The following is a 20,227-nucleotide window of genomic DNA, read 5'->3' as shown; positions in this document are numbered from 1 at the left end:
AGATTTTCCCACACAAGCCTAACATAGAGGTTTGTGGTACCAGGGATTCGCAAATGTTTTACCCTGAGCAATCAGCAGTCTTTTGGCTATGTCGGGGACCTTTATCTGAACAAGCCTTTTACAGATTCCGCAAGCATGGGATATATGGTAGTGGGTACACTTGTGAATTTTACGTGCTTAGCTGGCTTGAAGATGTACTTTGTACTTGTAAGCCCATATGTGAAGCCAACAAATGAACTAACAGGAGATCCCAGTTCAATACAGTTAGATGTGGGGGCAGAAGGCAGTAGGAACTACTATGAAGGAGTATACACTGCTGATGGAAGTTAATGCAGATATAGATTAAAGTCAGGAGCAGCAACCGTATAAGATATGAAGACAAAATAGAGAACTAGAAATGGTGAACACCAGAGAGTGCAAAGGAGTTAGGGGCATATATGACTTAAATAGAGACATCAGGTAGTGTGGATGGGATTTAGGAACACAGGAAATCAAGGAGAGCAGAAACAACCGAAGAGCTGGTCAGACAAGGAAAAGCAAGATAATTTGTGCATCTGAACATGTAAAAGGAAAAGCAATCTTAGCAGAAATAGCTTAGAGAGAGAAGAAAGAAGGCAGTACAAACGTACTGAAGAACAGCAGGGAGGTGAAATGTGAGAGTGAAACAGCAGGAGTTAGGACCAGAGGGATGAAACACAAAGAGAAAGCACCACACATGGGAAAGAGGGCATCTCCAGAGCAGAGATCAGGCAGTACTAAAATGACAGAGGACAAAGAGAGCTAAAAAAGCTGTGGAGACGAAAAGCAGATGTCAAATTAGAGGAAGTTGGAGATGCTAAAAAAAAAAAAAAAAGAGAAAGCACAGGAGATGCGGAGGTTGAAAGCAGAGGTAAATAATGCGTTTTGGGGAAAAAAGGGATAAAGCAGAACAAACAGACGTTTCTGTGGAGGGAAGGAAAAATTAAGCGATCCAGAGGAAGAAGACAAAGCATGGTCTAGTGAAAAAGAAAGATAAAGCGGAAGACAGGGAGAAAAAGAGACAAGACAACCCAGGAGATGAGAAAGAAAGGTTAAGTGAGATTAGAAAGGAGAGTTAAACTGGAAGATGCTTATAACAGAAGAAGAGCAGAAGATGAGGAAGGAGAGACAAAGCTGAAACGAGTGAGAAAGCAAAGGTAAAACAGAAGATGCAGAGACAAAGCAGGAGATCCTGAGGAAGGACTTGCAAGTCAAGAAACGCAGACAGAAGAATAGGCCATATTGAACGAGATGAAGAGGAAGGAAAAGCAAAGAAGCAACTTGTGGAAAAGAAGGGGTAAAACATGGGAACCTCAGGACTAGAGGTGAAGAAATAATGTAAATAAATTAATAAAATTTAAAAAAAAAAAAAGAAAAAAAAAAAAGTAGGAATTAGTGATAGAGAATTGTCGTGGGAAAAATTGAGAAGGATTAGTAAAGCAGAAAGTAGTGAGGAAGTTGAAGGAAAGCACAAATGAGCAGGAAACTAAAGGCAAATACGGCAATGCTAAATAATGAGGAGTAAAGCTGGAGCTACTGATGCAGGAGAAGTAGATTAAGTGATGCTAGGGACAGAGTGGTAGAGCAAGAGATGCCGAAGAGGGAAAGGCAAAGGAAGCGATGATGTGTTAAGGAAGGAGAGGTTAAGAAAACAAAGAAAGAATGATGAAAAAGGATATTGTAAATGAAGCAAGATAGAGCAGTTGACATTGGAGAAGGACTTGTACATCTGGGGCTCATAAGGAAAGAAAGGTAAAGTAGAAGATGCAGAGTAAGGCCAAGTAAACTTTGAGATTGTGAGGAAGGTAGGTGGTGAAAGAGGTGAATTCGGACATGATGCAGTAAAAGATGTAAAACAGGAGATCCTAAGTACAGGGAATATTTTTAAGAGAGCAAATAAAATGCTGCTAATTCAGGAGGTTAAGATGGATGCAATACAAAATTCTCTCCTCTGCCTGGGCTACACTTTCTATGTTATCTGAAACTGGATAAAATTAAAAGAGCATGAAGGAGAGCAGGAAAGACGACACACGGGGAGAGGAGTGTGCAGAAGGAACAAATATGGCACGCACAGATGTGAGAACGCAGCCTTCAGTAAAGCAGGAGACATCAAGATGCAATGATAAAAAGTTTTGGTACCTGCTCGCAGGGATGGAGCGGGGGCTGGGCTTAGAGTGACCACAATAACTGGATTGGGGGGAACAGAAACAAAAAGACAGGATAAATCACAACAGAAAGAAAACTGCTTCATCAAAAACAAACCAAAAAGGAAAGAATTAAACGTATATGCAGACACAGAGCTTGCAAGCGATGAGAATGAGACCCACTGACAGTGATGGAGAGGCGAGGAGGTGGTCACAGCCCTGGACAGCCATTTTTCCCCCACTCGAAATTGGACCAGTAATTTTAGTTAACAAGATCTGCTTTTACACCAAGTCTAGATGCCAAACATTTTCCCCACTTGTCTTTCCATTCATGCCTTTCCTTTAACAACCCATAGCAGTGGTGTGCAAAGAGGTCCAGTGGGATGCATTTAAGGCCGCTCTGCACAACTTAAGGTCGTGTAGAGCAGACTGTGCTCCCAAAGGGAGCGGGAGCAAGGGACCGTCCCCTCTGTGATACATGAGAGTGTGTGTGGGATGTGGCTCAAAGGCCAACATTCAAAGGTGCTAGAAACACCAACAGTTGTTCGCAATGAGTATTGTGGCCAAGAAAAGTAGGCATAAGGCCTTGCCTCGTGGCATGACCTGCAACCACAATTACTGCGCATTACCAAAGGCCTTGCACAGTAGGTAGGGCCTAGAGGTGCAATTACAGGGAGCAGAAGATTATCATTATAAATGATGAAAACGCCTGGCTCTTCACTCTGAGAAATACATTTGTTAGAAAAAAAATATATGGGAAAAAAGAATACAATTCTGTTGAGTCCATGTTAACCAACTAAACCTACAACTTCCCCGAAGTTGACAAGTTATAGAAAGTAAGCAGTGCTACCTTAATTACACACTCCCTCTTTCCCCTGTACTGCTGATGACTTTGCACAGTATGTGACAGCATCAAAAATGACGTCAATTATATCAATGAAGCACATACAGAATCTGGGATAGTCAGCTAAAGTGCATGGTCTGGCTATAGGTCAGTCCTTGCCCCCACAGAATACTAGGCATGTTTGAATCAGGGAATTCACAAAGGCACTAACAGTATGCTGACTACCATAAAAGTGAGCTCCAGCCTGAGTAACTGTTAAGAATCAGTGTAAGGACGTGAGAGGAGTACTGAGAGCGGTGCGAGCCAGGAAGCTCACTTTTACTGGCGAATGTCAGCAGCTTCTAAGTTTTGTATCATAATAATCCCTTTAGCTGATAATTCTAGGAGCGGGTTAGCCAAAAGTCATAACAAAATATATTCCTCCTCTACAAAACAAACCATAACTTCAATTTATTTCGGTGCCTATGTGGGATTTATCTATATATATTTTTTCACTGGGAAAAAAGAAGGTTAGAGGGGCGTTATGGTTAGGAAACAAAATTAAAAAAAAGCTTAGAAATGCAAAAAAACAAAAAGTTAGAGGGACTTTATAATTACGGTCACAAACAGTAATAGTTATACTTATCACAAGAAACTAAAACCCATGCCCCACGGTTACTACTTCTCGCACCCCTGCCATGCAGAGTTCTCATCAATAATTTTAAGGCAAATGCTGCAGTGATATTATCAATGATTTCATAGATGATGTCATGAGTGATGTAGTATGTGAGGTAATTAGTGCATGGGGAGGGTGCGAGTTATAGTTACCTTAGGCCACAAGTTATAGTTATAACTATATCAAGAAACTATAACTGTTGAATTTCTATGGTTGTGTGCATGTAAAATGTGAACCTAACTATAATGTCCCTGTAACTTTTGGTTATTTCATATTTATCCGCAAGGCCTTTTTTCCCGGCAAAGCGCCCGGGGAGGAGGTGGTCCCTGGGGCCTTCAAAGGCCTATGGAAGGGGGGCAAATGGCACACCCTCCTCTAAATAGCAAATTGGTGCACGCATAGGGTTAGCTGCAGGTCAAGCGTTGCGGTGGTTGTATTAAAGTAATATAGAATTACAGTACGTTAGGTTTAAAAAAAACATACAAATCCAATGGGAAAAAAAAAAAGGTTACAGGGACATAGGTTGTCGTTTTACCCATAGAAAACCATAGTAATTCAGCAGTTATACTTATAGTTAAATTTATCTGGAGAAACCATAACTTGTGCCAAGTAACTTTAGGCCACAAGTTATAGTTTCTTAACACAAGTATAACTATAACTACTGTATTTCTATGGTGTGGTATGGTTAAAACATCAACCTTACTATAACATCCCTGTAACCCTTGTTTTTTTCCAGTGAATGAATATATATATATATATATATATACACATATACATATACACACACACAGACATATATACCCTACCCTCATAATGAGACCCTGTCTTTAACAATGATTTACCTTTATAAACCCTAAAGACTTTCCAGCATTATGAGTTGACCTAAAGAGCTGTTGGATAATTGGAGGATTCCCTCTAAACACAAACATCTCGCTGCAAATAACTATGCACCACTTATCTAAATGAATACTACACAAATGTTATCCATCAGAAGCAAAATGTGGACTTCATAAATCACCCGCATGGCCTTACACAAATCTATTTTTTTTAAGTAGCCCCATTTGTAAACATCTAGCAAGCACCCGCAAGCCAAAAGCCTTTAAATCTACAAATTTCACACTTCTGCCCTCCAGGTCAGAAATTTCACAGAAGCCACAGTTTAAGTCATTTTAAAAAGTCTGACTGCCAGCAAATGACTGTTCCAGTATTGCAAAGTGATTGGGTGGCATATGGCGACTGAACAGCTCACATGCCATTGAAAACACACAGCATTTTGTTCTATTGTGGCAGGAACCGATTATCTGGCATTGAGGAAGGCGATTTACAGCTAAGTAAAGATCAGACTGTACAGGGCTTGTAAAAATTTGTGACCTTGCTCTACTTGGTTTCCTGAAACATAATCCCGTGGGTAGAATAGCACAAGGCTTGATTTTCCACTGAAGGAGACAATGCACATTTCTCTGGGTCCAGCTGTTGGAAAGTTTTATGAAATGAGACAGCAGTCCATAATCGATGCTTTTAAATTTTTTTTTAAAAAAAACACAGGTGCAAAGGATCATGCCTCGACGCAGAGGGCTAGGTCGTGGAGGCGAGTACATGTGCCATTTGTTTAGCCTACGGAGAGATATTGGTTACAAAGAGGGATTATAGCTATCCAAGGCAAACTGAAATCACTGCCTGCTGATCGTGCCAGTACTGAAGGCCACCACAGCAGAGGAGACGTGTTCAGCCTTGCAGCAATCCAAGGTTTAAAGTGCTTATTTGGACCTTATGGGTTGCTTTAGATTGGTCTTTAAAAATATGTTTTTTCAGCACGACAATGGATGGGGATAGTGATTCATTGAAAAACAAAAAATACTGGGGTTCAATTTTTTTTTTTTATTATTATTGTTTTTTTTTAAAGGAGTCCACCCCTGATGAGGCCAAAATATATGGGCTGCTGAACACCAAGACTGCTTAGTCTCGATTCCACGTCATGATGCTGCCTACACCGCCCTTTCTTTTTATCTCACGTTCCTTTTTTAATCTCTGCTTCTCCCTTTTTCCATATATTTAATTTTTCATTCTTTTTTTACTGCCTCTCTCTTGCTCTGGGTCAAACTGGCAAAAAAAAGGTCCCTGTCCACAGCTCAAAACCATCAACACAAATTAAGCACTACAGTTGGAGTTAAAAAGGCTGTAAGGAGCCTTTAGTTGGGCCCACCAGCCTCCAAACTACCTGCTGCTGTATTATCAGGACAAGGGATGGAAATTTTGTTTCCAACTGCCTATGAAGGATTGATCAGTACAACGTTACTGGTGTTCCCATTAAATCTTCGTCTGCATTTCATGGCACCTTAAAGGAGGCAGCAGAGAAAAGGACTACTGTGCTCTTGAGAACAAACTTCATGTTTCACCCCACCTAATACTAGGACGTTGACCGGGTACGAAATTTCACCAAATGGTGACTGTTTTGAAGCACAGCCCAGTGCTCACAGTCTGGTAGTCCTTTCACCCTGGAGTACAAAGATAACATGGTTCTACAGAGTCATGTGCTGGTGAGAGCAACCAACAACTTACTATTTCTATAAAACATGCAGCGGAAATCCACCAAAGTGGTTCTCAAAAGGATTCTGCTTCTTGCACGTTCTACTCGTACGAACTGGTGTGTGTGATTTCGATATAGGATAATTAGGTGGGCAACCAAAAGTGTAAATGCACTGAAGTATGGTATTGGCATCGCCTCATTTGCTCAGGATGGCAACTATATGAAGCAAAACTCATTCATTTTGCAGTGGCTGGTAAACGCAATGCAGAGGTAGAACGAAATCGTAGGAAGTGGATCACATGACAAACACCAGTCACAAATAAAATCCGCACTGAAGGCTGTTGGAGGCACAGGCTGTGGGACAGGGTAGGGGCTAAAGAGCTGACAGGTGCGTCATAAAGTACATTTCACTTCGCACCCAACAAATATTGTTCAGACACTGTGATAGCTGGCACGATAACTGTTGCTGCAACACATCTCACAAGACATGCTTCATCGGCTAGAACATGGTAGTTGAGAATACATTTCAATAAAGCTATACAGTGAGGCCATAAAAGCACAGCCACTTCTGGTCAGGCAATAGCAAACCCTCATAAACAACATAAATAGCAACCTTATTCAGGACAGTCACCCGTGCACTAGGTATACTGCAGATCGGGCATATCATATTCATGCTAAGGAACAATACTAACACGACTCAACAGACTGAGGATTTCTATCACTAATCAAGTATAATTGAAAACCATATTATGTTGACTCATTAACAACAATTTGTTTAACAATTCACAGAAGAGTGTCCAGATTTATAAAGCGAGGCAAGACCGTATACATGTCACAAATATGCTATATAAATACTGCTAACGTAACGTCAAAGCCTTTTTTAGTAACCAGGAATATTTCCTGGTGTAAACTCGGAAAAACTTAGTGTGGGCAAGTAGAGATATGGGTCAAATTTTGACTAAATGTTAATTTCTGATAAAGGCCAAGACTTGGTTAGTGCACATGACGTTGCAAATATGATGTTTATTGACTATAACCTACGGTACATCACACAGCGATCTATATGGTGCAAACAATTCACCATACCCCCTTGGTGGCTAAATGCGCTGGGAGCAGAACACTTAAACGGAATCATTATGTGGAGAGCCAATTAATTGTACAGCACAATGAGGCAACTAACCATCTACCAACTGGCTGGCTTGGAAATCTCGGCAAGTTTGGCACGATAAGACTGCTTTGGCCTCGAACAATCATACTCACAGTTTGTGTGAGCTAGATGAAGTCACAGATTAGGCCCTCATTGGGCATGGCCTGAGAAATGGGCAGATATTTTCCCTCCCACAGAGGTACTGATACTGAGGGTATCTAGGGGTGCTACGTTTTGCGTATAGCATCATATGACAGTGCTGATTAGAGTCTTTGAAAGTGTCTCAGTATGGAGGGCACAGACCTTCAGTCACGTTTAATACGTTTGGTCTCTCTAAAAATTCCAGAGTTGTAGCAATAGTTTAATACCCCAAAATTATAAGAAAGAAAGGCCTTTAACTGACTTCACAATTGCCTTACTTGACACTTTGGGCAAGTTATTTGCAAAAATAAATTTGAGAGACAGAAATACACACACATTTTAGAGGGAGAAAAGGGCTTCTCTGTTGCCTTCGATATGGTGGACTGTCCTACTTATGACCACCCATACCCATATCTGGTCTCAGCGGGAACCTTCGTCAAAAACTCAACGAGCTTCGCTCTAGGGGCGGGCAGAGCTCACAGAGTTATACTCCGCAGAATCCCAGAGGTGGCTAAAAACTCCGTGGAATCCTACGGAGTTCCGGGTGCGGCGGAGTGCTGCCTGCCCTACCACCCTAGCCTGAATACACCTGATCTTGGAAGTGCTAAGCAGGGTTAGGAGCTCTGACCCTGCTTAGCGCTTCCGAGGTTGGGCACATTCAGGCCAGGGAGGTATGCTGTGGGCAGCAATAGCTACCGTTTCAGGCCTCTTGAGCTGACACAGCCCACCAGCCTGGAGCCTGCTGCTATTCACACCTGCACACTTCCCTTCACCAACTGCCCTCCTTCACAAACTTGCTAAGGAGGGCCAAACACACCCCCTGTCTTGCACCAGCCTTGCAATTGCTTCCTCTACACTTACACACAGCCTCTGACCACCCTTTCTTTAGGACCAAGCACTTACACCATCAAACCAGCTCACCACCAGCAAGCACCCTGGTATTTTCACAAAGTGCCTAGCCTGGCCTGCAACTGGGCTCTATGGCACTCTCTCCGGCCACACACATCTCTATCTGGCAGGGCCTACCGGACTACCACTCACAAGCTGATGCTCCCCTGGTCCCTAGCTCTCCTTGCTGGTCTCAGCACTGCACCCCATAACACCACTTTCCTTCCGAAGGACTATGGGAAGACAAGTTCTTCTCAAGTGGAGCTGTGACTGCATGTTTCCCTTTTTGCGAGCACAGACCCCCACCCCATGTGCAAATACTGTCCATACCCAATGCCGTGTACACATAGGAGAGAAAGCAAAAATAAGGGTCTTACCTCGTTCCATCGTCCAGGAGGGTCCTGGTTGCCAGCAACCTGGCTCTCTGCCTCCCGAGGACAGTGAAAGGAGGGAGGCCTGGATCCTGAGCTGGCACTGGTACAACCCCTCAGCAGAAGCTTCACGCCGACCGACAGAATAAAGTGCAGCACAGCTATGGGCAACAAAGCACAAGCACAGGCTGTCTCCGCTTGCACTGTGGGACACATATCTGGGCTGCAGACTAGTGCCGGTGAGCTCCGCTCTGCAGCTAGCGGAGTTTTTGGCCGAACTCTCCTCAGTACAAAAACTCAGTTCACTCTGCCAGCGGAGCGGAGCTCACTGGCCACCCTTACTTTGCTCAGCTTCATGGTCATCGTATTAACAGAGGACTCAACCAAAGATTTTTGATCTACGAATCCTTTTGAAAATGAGTCTTAAGCAAGGGTGTGTACTCGGGCTCTTATTATTTTCAATTTATCTGGCTGACCTCCCTAATGACATATGGTACTCAAACCTCGTCATACCTTAGAATTATCGTAAAGACATAGTCTATATATACACCTTACCATGGAAATCTAACCACAAGACGAAGAACAATTCATCTAGTCATCCAGTATCAAAGCGACATTTCTCATCTCACCGTATGATGATATGTCAATTCATGACTTGATACGTCATCTTTAATAGTACAGGCACTGAGTGTATAAATGGACCTGCGGAACACTGCCATCAACTGGATGGCACAATAAGAATATACTAGGTTCTTTAATTTCTACTCAGTAATAACCAGACAACCCTGCGGTGACCAAAGAGATCTGACACACATTACTAGTCAGGAGAGGCCTCTAACACAGTAGATCTTGCATGCCCCAATAAGTCACATAACCTGAGCACCAGCAAATAATAATGACAAAAAGGATGAAACACCAAGTCAATCTTTGCAAGTCTCATCAACTGACTTCTCAGAATGGCAATCACATAAAGGAGGACTATAACACAGTCCATCAGGGTAGCTCTCTGATAATTCCATGCTCTTTATTGATGTCCATTAACTTTTACAGATCCATAACAGCACTGAGTGGACAATCTCCTTCGGCAGACAGTATAAATTCTGAAGGTAAATGACACATTACCAATACAATAAATGGTCTGCAGAGCTAAATCAGAGCATTACGCAGATGCTAGAAGGTGTATCATTCACACATCTTATCTGTCACATCACTAAGCATGCCCAATAACATGATAATCACATCTCTGTGGTCATCACACATGATATGGAAGAAAGCAAAGAAAACACTTGTCAAACCAGACAACACCATGCCAAAGGTATGGAGAAGTGCTACAGCATCCCTATTGGGTAGAAAGTGCTTGACAAATAGTGTACATCAGGGGTGTGGAATTCCTATAGCCCGGTACCCAGGACATATTGTTTGGGGGTCAAGGACAACAGGTTTTCATGTTTATTTTGTCCTTGGGGCAAGAAGGCCCAACCCCCTGCAGCACTAACCCTTTGGCTGCAAGTTACAGTACCACATTATGGATCAGGGAAGGGCAATGTCTGCAGTTAAGGTAACATTTGTGTCCATATGTTAATGCTGTTCGAACTTGTATTCATGGTTCATGAATGCAAAGCCTTTATTATTAGGATGAGCACTCCAAGAAAATGTTGTAAGTTCGGACTGCACTACCGACAGTTGTTTCAGCATAAAAATGTATAGACATGTCTGCAAAGTTTAACAATAAGAGGCTATTTATAAGGATCCCAGAATGCTCTCTGGGAAGATGCAAATATTTGTATATGCTTGAAAGCAAGAGTGATTCTTTGCTTTCAGAATAAAATGCTCATTAAAAATGCAACTAGGGAAAAAAAAGCTTTGCTAAACTACTGTGAAATTTTAGGTAGCGTCATTTATTTAAATATTTTGATGCATGCTAGTATTTTGAAAAAAATATTCTTAATGGAAAAATCAGTATAACCAATTTCAACAAGATTATGGGAAGCATGAGTATAAACAAGCATTGGCAAAGCCAAATAGATCTGACATTAGTGTTCAGCCTTTTGGTTTTGTCAATGTGTCGCTTGTTTTGACATGGTTCTTGTAAAACATTATTGTTGTAGGATTTGCTGGGACCTCACCATCATACTAAAAATTGGCAAAAAGCTAAACTATTTTTGGTTTTAAAAAAACAAACATTGCCATGGTAGTTCCTGGAACTGGATAAAACTTCTTTGAGTGCCAATATGCTCCTTGGGAAAGAGGAGAATGTTGTCACTCACAGTGAAGGGGGGGGGGGGGGGGACAGAGACAGAGAGAGAGAGAGACAGAGAGAGACAGAGAGAATTTTAATAATAACAACACGTATTGGATAACCACATAGGTGCCCAATTCTTAAGGAACATCACAAAAGTAAGTGCACCCATGGTATATGTCCGTGCATTATTGCAGATTTACGGCTTTCATGAATTCACAGATTTTACAATTCACGATTTTACAGATGTAGGGTAGGATACCCTACTTCTAGAAAATATATGTGGACTACATTTTATAACTAGCAAACATGTGCAGATTTGCTCATGCGAAAATCTGTTGAGCCTGTACAGGTTTACTTTCCCTCCAACCACTTTTTTCCCACCGTGGAAGAAGTTCTACTTTCTGCTCACATCAAGAGTAAATGTCCAGCCTTTCTCAGTTTGGGAGAAGATTAGAAAAAAACGGGTGAATGCCCCTAAAACACGCAAGTTAGTAGGTTTGTACAGACTCAAAGGGCATTGCAGCTCAGGAACTACTACTTACACCTATCTCCAGGACTAGTATGTAAATCTGCTGAAAGGTGCAAAATTAGGGGACTGCCACTATTCAATCCCTACTATTTGAGCCCTGGCATAACCAGAAAGGCCATTATCCAAGCTCTTATATAATGAAACTTCTATCATAACTTGCTGCCACTCTACATGGCACCAACGGGACAAGCTGACTTTTTTACAGGACAAGTTGATTTATGAAGCAACCTGTTTCATGACCAAGTAGATATTTTATCAAATTCCACACCCCTGTATAATTATATCTGGATTTGTAAAAAGCTAAATGGCTCTGCCTAAGAGTGAGCTGCACATGGAGAGAATAAGTAAAAAATAAGAAAAGGTATTGGACAAAGGATGCTCTAGAGTGGATCATCCAAATTTGAGGGGAAGGATTCTGTACCATTTAGGTGCCTACTTAAATGCAGGAACTCTACAGTGAGGCCTTAGTATTGGACCCCTAAGTCTCAGCACCAGCTGTGCAAGTAGTGGGCAGCAGAGTCATCTAAGACACTGGACAGAATAAAAGTAATGGCAGTGAAGAAGGGTTGTGTACACCTAGGTCACATGTAAATGGCCGATGGAATTTAAAACAGCAAATCCTGGACACTGTTTGTAGCAACAGGTATGCCTCAAGCATTTTATAAAATTTAAGAAATCAAAATTAGGGTTTCATTCAGAGGTAGGCGTATATGGCATTCCAGAAAGCAAAAGTATGAAATATCTGCTGCATATCCATTTTACCTGGGCTGACCGATGACGGAAAGGTTCAGGGAAGCACACCTGAGGATTATGGGCTGCCATTTTATAAGTATTGAAGAAGGCCAATGGATAAATACTTTCTACTGCAGCATTCAAACCAGTCTTTCTTTCTATGGTACCTAAGCAAGTAACTGCACAGCGTGTGCTCTGGGCCAGCACCTCATCCAAATCATGATCAGGGCATCATGATTCTCTCCAATTACGTGCTTTGGATGTTTTCTGATTAGAAGTCTACGGTACCTGCAATTTAAGAAGACCAGCTGCATGGTCACCACTGTGAAGAACTTTTATGAGGAACTGAGGTGACAAAGTTAACCTTGAAGGACACTATTTTGTTGCTTAACCAAGACATTCGATTTTTGCAGGCCTATGTAGAAGAAAGGTTCAACAGAAGTTTTTTTGAGACTTCAAGTTCCCTGCAGATGAGGCTGAAAACGTATTACACATCTGTAACATAAGTACAAAACAAGGGTATAGACCTTCTTTGGGCAACACCTGCAACCCTCAGACCCTTTTTATCCAAGGCTAACCAAAGCTGCTTGCACAGCTGGTGGTGTGAGCTCCAACTCACTGGCAATGCTTGGTTTTGAGTACATGGGCGGGGAAGGCTTTTCTGGATATGGTAGCTCAACTAAAGGTGGTACTTAGGATCACGGTCCAGGCCCAGAGACATATGGGATCCATTGCATACTTACCTACTAACCTAGGTGCCAGAGACAACGGATGACAATGGGCCTAATTACTGCGCTGAGTTGCCTCTTTAACCTAATATCATATCCATATTAAATGCTATGCAATATCCTACATCATTATGTACTGTTGATGCTCCATTAAGACATCTCTCCCTCTCATGGATTGGTGCTTGCTACAGGGATTATGAACACAAAATGCGACATGGGATAACACATGACTCACTGCAGTATTATCTGTGAATACTTTGTTTATAGATGCTCAGAGGCTACTGATAAAAACGTATGGGGATATGAGACGAATACTGGCAATCTATATCAACATTCTTCAGTGGTGCAATGATGCTTCATTTATTGTTTATGCTATAAATTGGAAAACTTCAATAAAGAAATCTTTCCCAAAAAAAATAATAAGTTGCCCTATAGGCACCCTGCCTTGTGCATGGTTTTAATGGCACAGCTAATACAATGCAAGTTAGATGCTCTTAAATGGAGACCCTCTTTAGCTTTTCTAAATCATTGTACTGGTGCCACTTCTCAGAGGGCACATACCACTGTTAGACCAATTACTGGGCTTGGGCAAAAGTTTCATTACACAGTGTAATCACACTATTTACTGTTATATAAAATTCTAGAAATTACACAATTTAAGTTACTTAGTTTTTGCAGCGAACATTGTGTAATCGCACTAAGTACATGGGAACAACAAATGAACGAATGTGAGAGGCTACTTGTATGTGGTGCTTGAGTTTTCTTCACTATTTATTGGCAACTTTATGCTCAAAATGGAAACAAGTAAGTATTTTGGGCTATGAAATAGCACCAAATGCTGTTTTTGCATTTCACATTTATGTGAAACGTTGTCTAGTTATGCAAAAGCAAATTACGCAAACCTCTACCAGTTACATGTTGAGAAGCAATGGCAATTATCTATGGTACATTTCAATTATGGCATCCTCCAGAGCTTATCATGGTGCACAGTTTGTGACTATTTACAATAAAGTTAAAAACAGCTTTCAAACTGTTACTATTATTAATAATTTATAACAAAATCAATGAGCGACTAACAGTATGAAATAATTTGTAAAATCAAAAATTTATAAGAATATTTAAGATCTGATACATTTTGCAGGTTAAATGGATCCCAAAAAAGGTACCATTTAATCGTTACTTTTGAGGGCTATAACATGAGAACATTGACTATCTAACATGACAATATACTTCAGACAAGGCACCAGCGCAAGTATAACACCTTATTGTAGCACCAGCATTTACACAACCAACCTTATATTAGCAGAAAAGGACCCATAAATGCACGGAGGACAGATATACAATATTAAATAGTCTTATCAAACCATGAGCCGTCCTCCATACCTAACTGCCATCCAGACCGCATCTCATATGCCTGTACATAGGTCTTAAATGAGAGTGGGGTAATCAATATTTTTTTTAACTTCCAACAGATCTCCTCCTCAGATATATCAACCTTGTAGCATCCTTACCCACGACCGCCGCCCCCAGCTTCCACACAACGTTACTATCCGTCTCCCTGCCTTACGTTCCTATTTGACTCTTCTCTTTAACTCACAGGTTTTGCTCCTAATGTCCCTTTGCTTTCTTCACTAACAAACGTGTTCCTCCTGTTAGACTATTTATTTTCGTTCCTTGGGCCCATTTTCTTCCTCTCTCTAAAAGGTTCTCATCTCTGCTTCTGCATAGGCCACAAAGGGCATTACCTCCACTTCCCACTTATCAGCCCCAGCGTCTTCCTTTCCTGAAGCATCGTTATGTCATAGCTCGTGCTCTCTGTACATTACTGGCCAGTCCTGGTTTCTTTGACAACAGAACGCCACTCCTGTGACTGGCCGGACTGTAATATCCATCTGGGATCCTGCCTAGAAGTTTGACACCAATCTTCAACCACGGCAATGAAATAAATGAACATTCCCGCTCTGTGTTTTAAATGGGCCGGTGTTCACCGGCACTGAGTGCTGGCACTTTTCAGTGTTCTTCCCTGGACCGGAGCATTACATTGGACAAGGAGCATGCCGGTACTCACAGGGGCCTAGCAGCATGCAGTTATTTGTGCCTCCCAGGCTGTGAGTGAATCATAGGTCACCTGTTTGGTTGGCTGTGGTGTGTGATCAGGCTGTAGCAATTGCGCTGCAGTCAACAGAGAACAGTGTCTTCGCTTGCTTGTATGACTGAGTAGTGTGTGCACACTAATCCCGTCTTGCATCCCCATCCTGCAAACAACCGCCCATTCCCATTGCCTGATTATGTTAAAATGAGGCTTGATGTGCAGGCTGGTGTATGCACAATCTGTCTTCCCGTCCTGGTTTGTTCCGATGCGCTTTGGAGTAGGCCGATTGATTGCGTGCCCGGCCACAGGGTGCACTTAAGCAGCCACAGGTCTTCTGGCTGAGACTCCGACCAACGCTAATCTGCACTGAGCTTTGTTTTGCTTGTTATGCTGGCCAGGTGGGAAATGGGTAGGCCTGCTCTTCTCCACAACTGATCGGATTAAAGAAAGAGAAAAGGGAAAAGAGGTAGGGTGATAGAGTGAAGCAGAAAGAGGACGGAGTGAGAAGTAAAGGCAGGGAAAGAGGTGAAAGAAGCTCTAGAAAAACAGAAGGGAATGAAGAAAGGCAACCAAGTGAGGAAGGAAAGAAATATAGGAGAGGAAGAAACAGGACATGGGAGAGTAAGACAGACAAGGCAGAGGAGGATATGAAGAGAAAAATGAATACAGATTGAACGCTCAGCTACTCAGAAGTGTGTCCCGGCACTATGTGGTGTGGTAGAGGAAAAAAGAGAAATGATAATGGGCTACAGAACAAAAAGCCAAGCTTTGAGCTTTTAGCTATAAGATCTTTCATCTTCCGTCTGTCAAAGTTCTAAGGGGAGATTGTTCCGGCTCACTGGCCTCAGCAGGGGGAAAGGACCATCCTTGAGCTTTGGCTAGGCAGGCCCTTAGAACAGTGGCCAGGTAGTTAAAAGCGGAATGTGGTTTTCTCAAAGGGTACTAGGAAATCCTGGAGGGCAAGTAGTCAGGCCCAGAGTGTTGAAGCACTCTGTGCATCAGAAGAGTCTTGAATAGAATCCACTTATTCACGGGAAACCAATGCAAATTTCTCAGATGCGGAGAAATATGGTCCCTTCTAGGAAGTCTAACAGCAAGCCAAGCTGCAGCATTCTGGACAGTCTGTAACTTCCTCAACGGATTCTGCGACAGGTCTGCATTTAAAGCACTGGCATAGTCCAGCCTGGACATGACCAGGGCTACAACCACTGTAATCCGTATCAACACTGAATGGAAGTGCAATAATTTATTTATCATACACAAGATGCCAAGCACATGCCTACCACTGAGTTGATTTGGTTATGGAAGGACAATTTTTTGTCAAATTTAACCCCCAAGCGTTTTACTGTTTCAACTTTAGTATAGGGCTGGGAAGCCCATTCTGGCCAGTGAACTTCCAGATCGAGGTTAAAATTGTGGCCAACACTAAGACCCTTTGTTTTTTTCACTACTGCACTTACGTTGCTTGAAGTTTATCCAGTAAAAAGACAGCAGAAAGGCAGTCTGATAGCGCCCTGATCCACTGGCTCGCCTTTCCCAAAAGGAAAATACAATATGAGTATCACCAGTGCAAGAGATTATCTTGGCCCCAAAAGACTCAACAAATTCAGTAAGGGGAGACGTACAGATTTTGAACATTGAGGGGGATGTGCCTAAGTCTCCATGCTCTTGACTGTATGCATATATGTGCAAGCGAGTACGGCTTCGGCTTGAGACCACCGCCAAATCTGTAACCAAGTGAAGTTAAAGACACTGGAGATCCTTCAACAGTTCAGAAGATCAGAGTCTCACAGGGCTTGCTTTTGCGTGCCCCACGTGGGCAAGTCGCGTGAACTCAATCAGAATGTCACTGAAGAGTGAACTCATCAGCATTCTCCATCCTACCACCCCAAATGTATTAACTCGTTTCCTCTTGAAACTACCACTACTTATAATAACTTGCAGTGAGGCAACTTGCCTGTTGCTCACAAGCTTTGCAAATCTCCTAACTAGAAAGGAGTAACGTTTTATCATAATGCACATTTGTTTCTCAAAATTGCTACAGTATCCGTAATGTGCAAATACAAATAGCTTTCATGTGCGATATGTGAAGTCAAATTGCACACATGAAATATGAAAGTTACTTTTAAAATGGCCCTTTTGTACAGGTATAGATAAAATTAATACTCTACAGGTGGCAGAACTGTTGCTGTATTATCGTGAACTGTTGCACACCAAGAAAACTCAAATTAAAGGGTTGTCGCCTAATCACGCCCCTAGCCGCTCCCTAATCCCGCCCCTTACGTTACATTTGGTGAGTACCTACACTTATTTGTTTCTATTTAAAGCCCTCTCCCAGCAAACGGTGCTCGGATATGTGAATTTTTTTCTTAACTGAAAATTATTGAAAATTGCGAAGTGGCAAATAATATCGGGCACCTGTTATCTACTTATCTGCTAAATCCTTTTAGCGACCTGCTCGTGTTTCGCACTCTGAACCTTAGGTAACAACCCCCAAATGACTGCTTAGACACCTGCATCCTGTTGCTTCGTAAGCCACAGCTACCTTCCCCCATATAAATGTCAATCCTACCCTGCCTCTTACTCAAAAATTGCCTTCTCCCTCAACAATCAGACAGGCACTCCAACCCTATAGTTTCTGGTTCTTAGGCGCAATCCATTGTTTACTTTCCTAGGTACCCCACTTGCTTCCTTGATATGACTTCGGTTTAGAGCCAAAATAACATTACCACGCATGTCTCTCCCACTTGGGCCCTACTTCAGCCCCAACCACCACCAACCTCCCTAAAACACTTCCTCTATCCCCTATAATCCCCAACTGTCCCCTAATTGTCTTTAAAGCATGCCTCAGGTAAGTTTCTAACGCCCATTCTTTTAGGTCTTATAGAGCCCCTGAATACCTGTAGACCCTCCCTCTGTCGCCACCTTCAAGCCCCTCCCCTGTCACCCCCTAATGTCCCTCCCTTCTCGTCTCCTCACTGGGACGTGATCGCTGGGGGCTGATCTCAAGCTCTATCCGGCCCCGCCGAGCCTCCCGGTTCTCCTGCTTCAGCTTGGCCTCCAGTCGAGAGAGTTTCTGTTCTAACGAGGAGGCCGCCATCTTCCGCCGCGCACTAATAATAAACAAACAGCGCATTGCGCCTGCGCGAACCGTCGATCCCAGACCGGACACGCTTCCTACGCGTGCGTAATTTGCCATTCGAACAGCAAACCAATGCGCCTGCGTGCACTAGTCCGTCCTAGGTAGTGCATTGTGCGCATGCGCTTGCCGTGTACGTTTATTGCAAGAGTTTGCCGCGGCAGCATTTACGTTTTTTTTTTTTAGGTTAGTGATGGCTGTTGATCTCTGGCCTTCATGTGACGTACTAATAGAGTGGCCTGGGAGCAACGTGAGCGTTGGCATAACAGACGTCCATCTGTAAAGGCTCTTTGTACATTCAAGCAGGACGAAAATGGCAGTATAATTCTATATCAGGACCGGAGATCAGGAATATGCAGTCATCCTACACTTCAGGTATCAAGCAGATGATACCGAAGAACACGTGTTGCATAGTACAAAAAATAGAAAGTCGTGGAGATTCAGTTCATAGTTAACAGTAGTTTTATTCCTTAGAAGTGTTCCAAATTTTTCACATTGACCTTGATTATCTTTGTGTACAACAACTGGCAGTCAACGCGCGTTTCGTCTGTCACAAGGCAACTTTTTCAACTCTGCACATAATTCAGTCTGGCAACACCATACTATAGAGATTGGGGATTCCCTGCTGGGAACTCCCCTACCTTTCGGCCTGAGCCTTCTCATTCCGACACCGCTGGGTGGTAATGTTTTACCTACTCGGAATTGTTGTGTTGGCGGCCCTAGGCCCTCATGCTAGAGAATAATGTGACACAGACACAGTGGCATGGTGCTAGTAACTGGCCCTGGGCACGTGCGCCCGGCCCTTTTTATTGGCAGGGTCACCTGACCGGTGACGCCTGTGTTGGGTGGGTGTGTGGTGTAGATGGAAGACCAGCCCTCAGCCGAGTGGCTGGCAAAACACTAGAACAGTGGTTCCCAACCTATGGTCCGGGGACCCCTGGGGGTCCGCGAAGCCTTCTTAGGGGGTACGCGAGAGCCTAGAAAATGAAAAAATATTAACAAAAATTGATAAATTAGGTCCCCAGCTTCCAGTAATGACTCAGGCGGGGGTCCCCGGATTCCCATGATGATTCAGTGGGGGTCCCTGGGTTCCATTAATGTTAAAGTGGGGGTCCACAGAAATCAAAAGGTTGGGAACCACTGCACTAGAACATGTTCAGCAGGACACTACATTCCTCCAAAACTTTATTGAGGAACAAAACAAAGTCCAACCTGTAAAATAAAACACGGTAACAAAAGCACCACCATCAGTCTCTCGGCCTCGAGAAGGCAGGCCGCAGTATTGCAGGGGACAGGTGCAGCTGGGAGCACACGGACACTTCCGCACGAGTCCATGATTTAACCAGGTATACCGCGCACGAACACTGTGTGGAAGAAGTCCGGACTCTGATGGTCAGATGGTTGGTTAAGTGTCCACTGATGCACTGTGGTTCAGTCCTGTGGGCACTCGTGGCGAGGCTGGTGGTGTTTACAGTTCAATTTGTTCGAATTAGGCGTATCATTCGAATTGGGTGCGTCATTCGAATTGGGTGCGTCATTTGAATTGGGTGGATCAAGAGCGGTGATGGAGTTCGCTGTGAATATGCTTGTTGAGACATCCTGGCTTCATGAAGGCCAATCCCTCGAAGACGGATGACATCTGTGATGGTGTGAAGTCCTTCTCTGAAGCCTTTGTTAGAGGGAAATCTGTTAATAAAATAAGACAGATCAATTTGACACAATAATATAGGTTTAATCGATTTTCAGCTGGGAACAACAGGCAGTCTCAACATAGAGGCCATGACTGAAGTTCAAAGTTCTGGTTCAAACACCAGTAGCATTTATACTGTAAAATCCACAAAAAACTGTGGTGAAGAGTTCCCCATTGAGGTAAGCAACTACAAGCAGTACAGATAAGATAATGAGGTGCCTCTGGAAAGAAGCACATGCACTTGTTGGCCTCATGGGTGGGTAAATTACACTGACGTCATTCACCATATCTGTCTTTCTGCACAACAAGAGATTATATGTTGCGTGCTGCTCATGGTAGC

The 20,227-nt window shown here is 42.9% G+C and overlaps 1 protein-coding gene across 4 annotated transcripts in view; it reads right to left on the bottom strand.

Annotated features, from left to right (window-relative positions):
* The window catches only part of MAP2K7 (mitogen-activated protein kinase kinase 7), a 160,947-nt gene extending 142,752 nt beyond the window's left edge, over nucleotides 1-18,195 (bottom strand). For 2 of the 4 annotated variants that reach the window (XM_069231731.1, XM_069231733.1), the window contains exons 1-2: nucleotides 18,038-18,195; nucleotides 2,158-2,205 (exon numbers count right to left, since the gene is read on the bottom strand). In XM_069231731.1, coding sequence (XP_069087832.1) covers nucleotides 2,158-2,205; nucleotides 18,038-18,194 — 205 coding nt within the window. In that variant the 5' untranslated portion in view covers nucleotide 18,195. The remainder of the gene's footprint in view (nucleotides 1-2,157; nucleotides 2,206-18,037) is intronic. The other 2 variants (XM_069231734.1, XM_069231732.1) reach the window with 2 other exon arrangements.
* Nucleotides 18,196-20,227: the final 2,032 nt, after the last annotated feature.

Source organism: Pleurodeles waltl, chromosome 4_2, assembly GCF_031143425.1.
Source record: "Pleurodeles waltl isolate 20211129_DDA chromosome 4_2, aPleWal1.hap1.20221129, whole genome shotgun sequence".
Taxonomy (NCBI): Eukaryota; Metazoa; Chordata; class Amphibia; order Caudata; family Salamandridae; genus Pleurodeles; species Pleurodeles waltl.
Note: the sequence above shows the minus strand (reverse complement) of the source record. Positions and strands in the feature narration are given on the sequence as shown.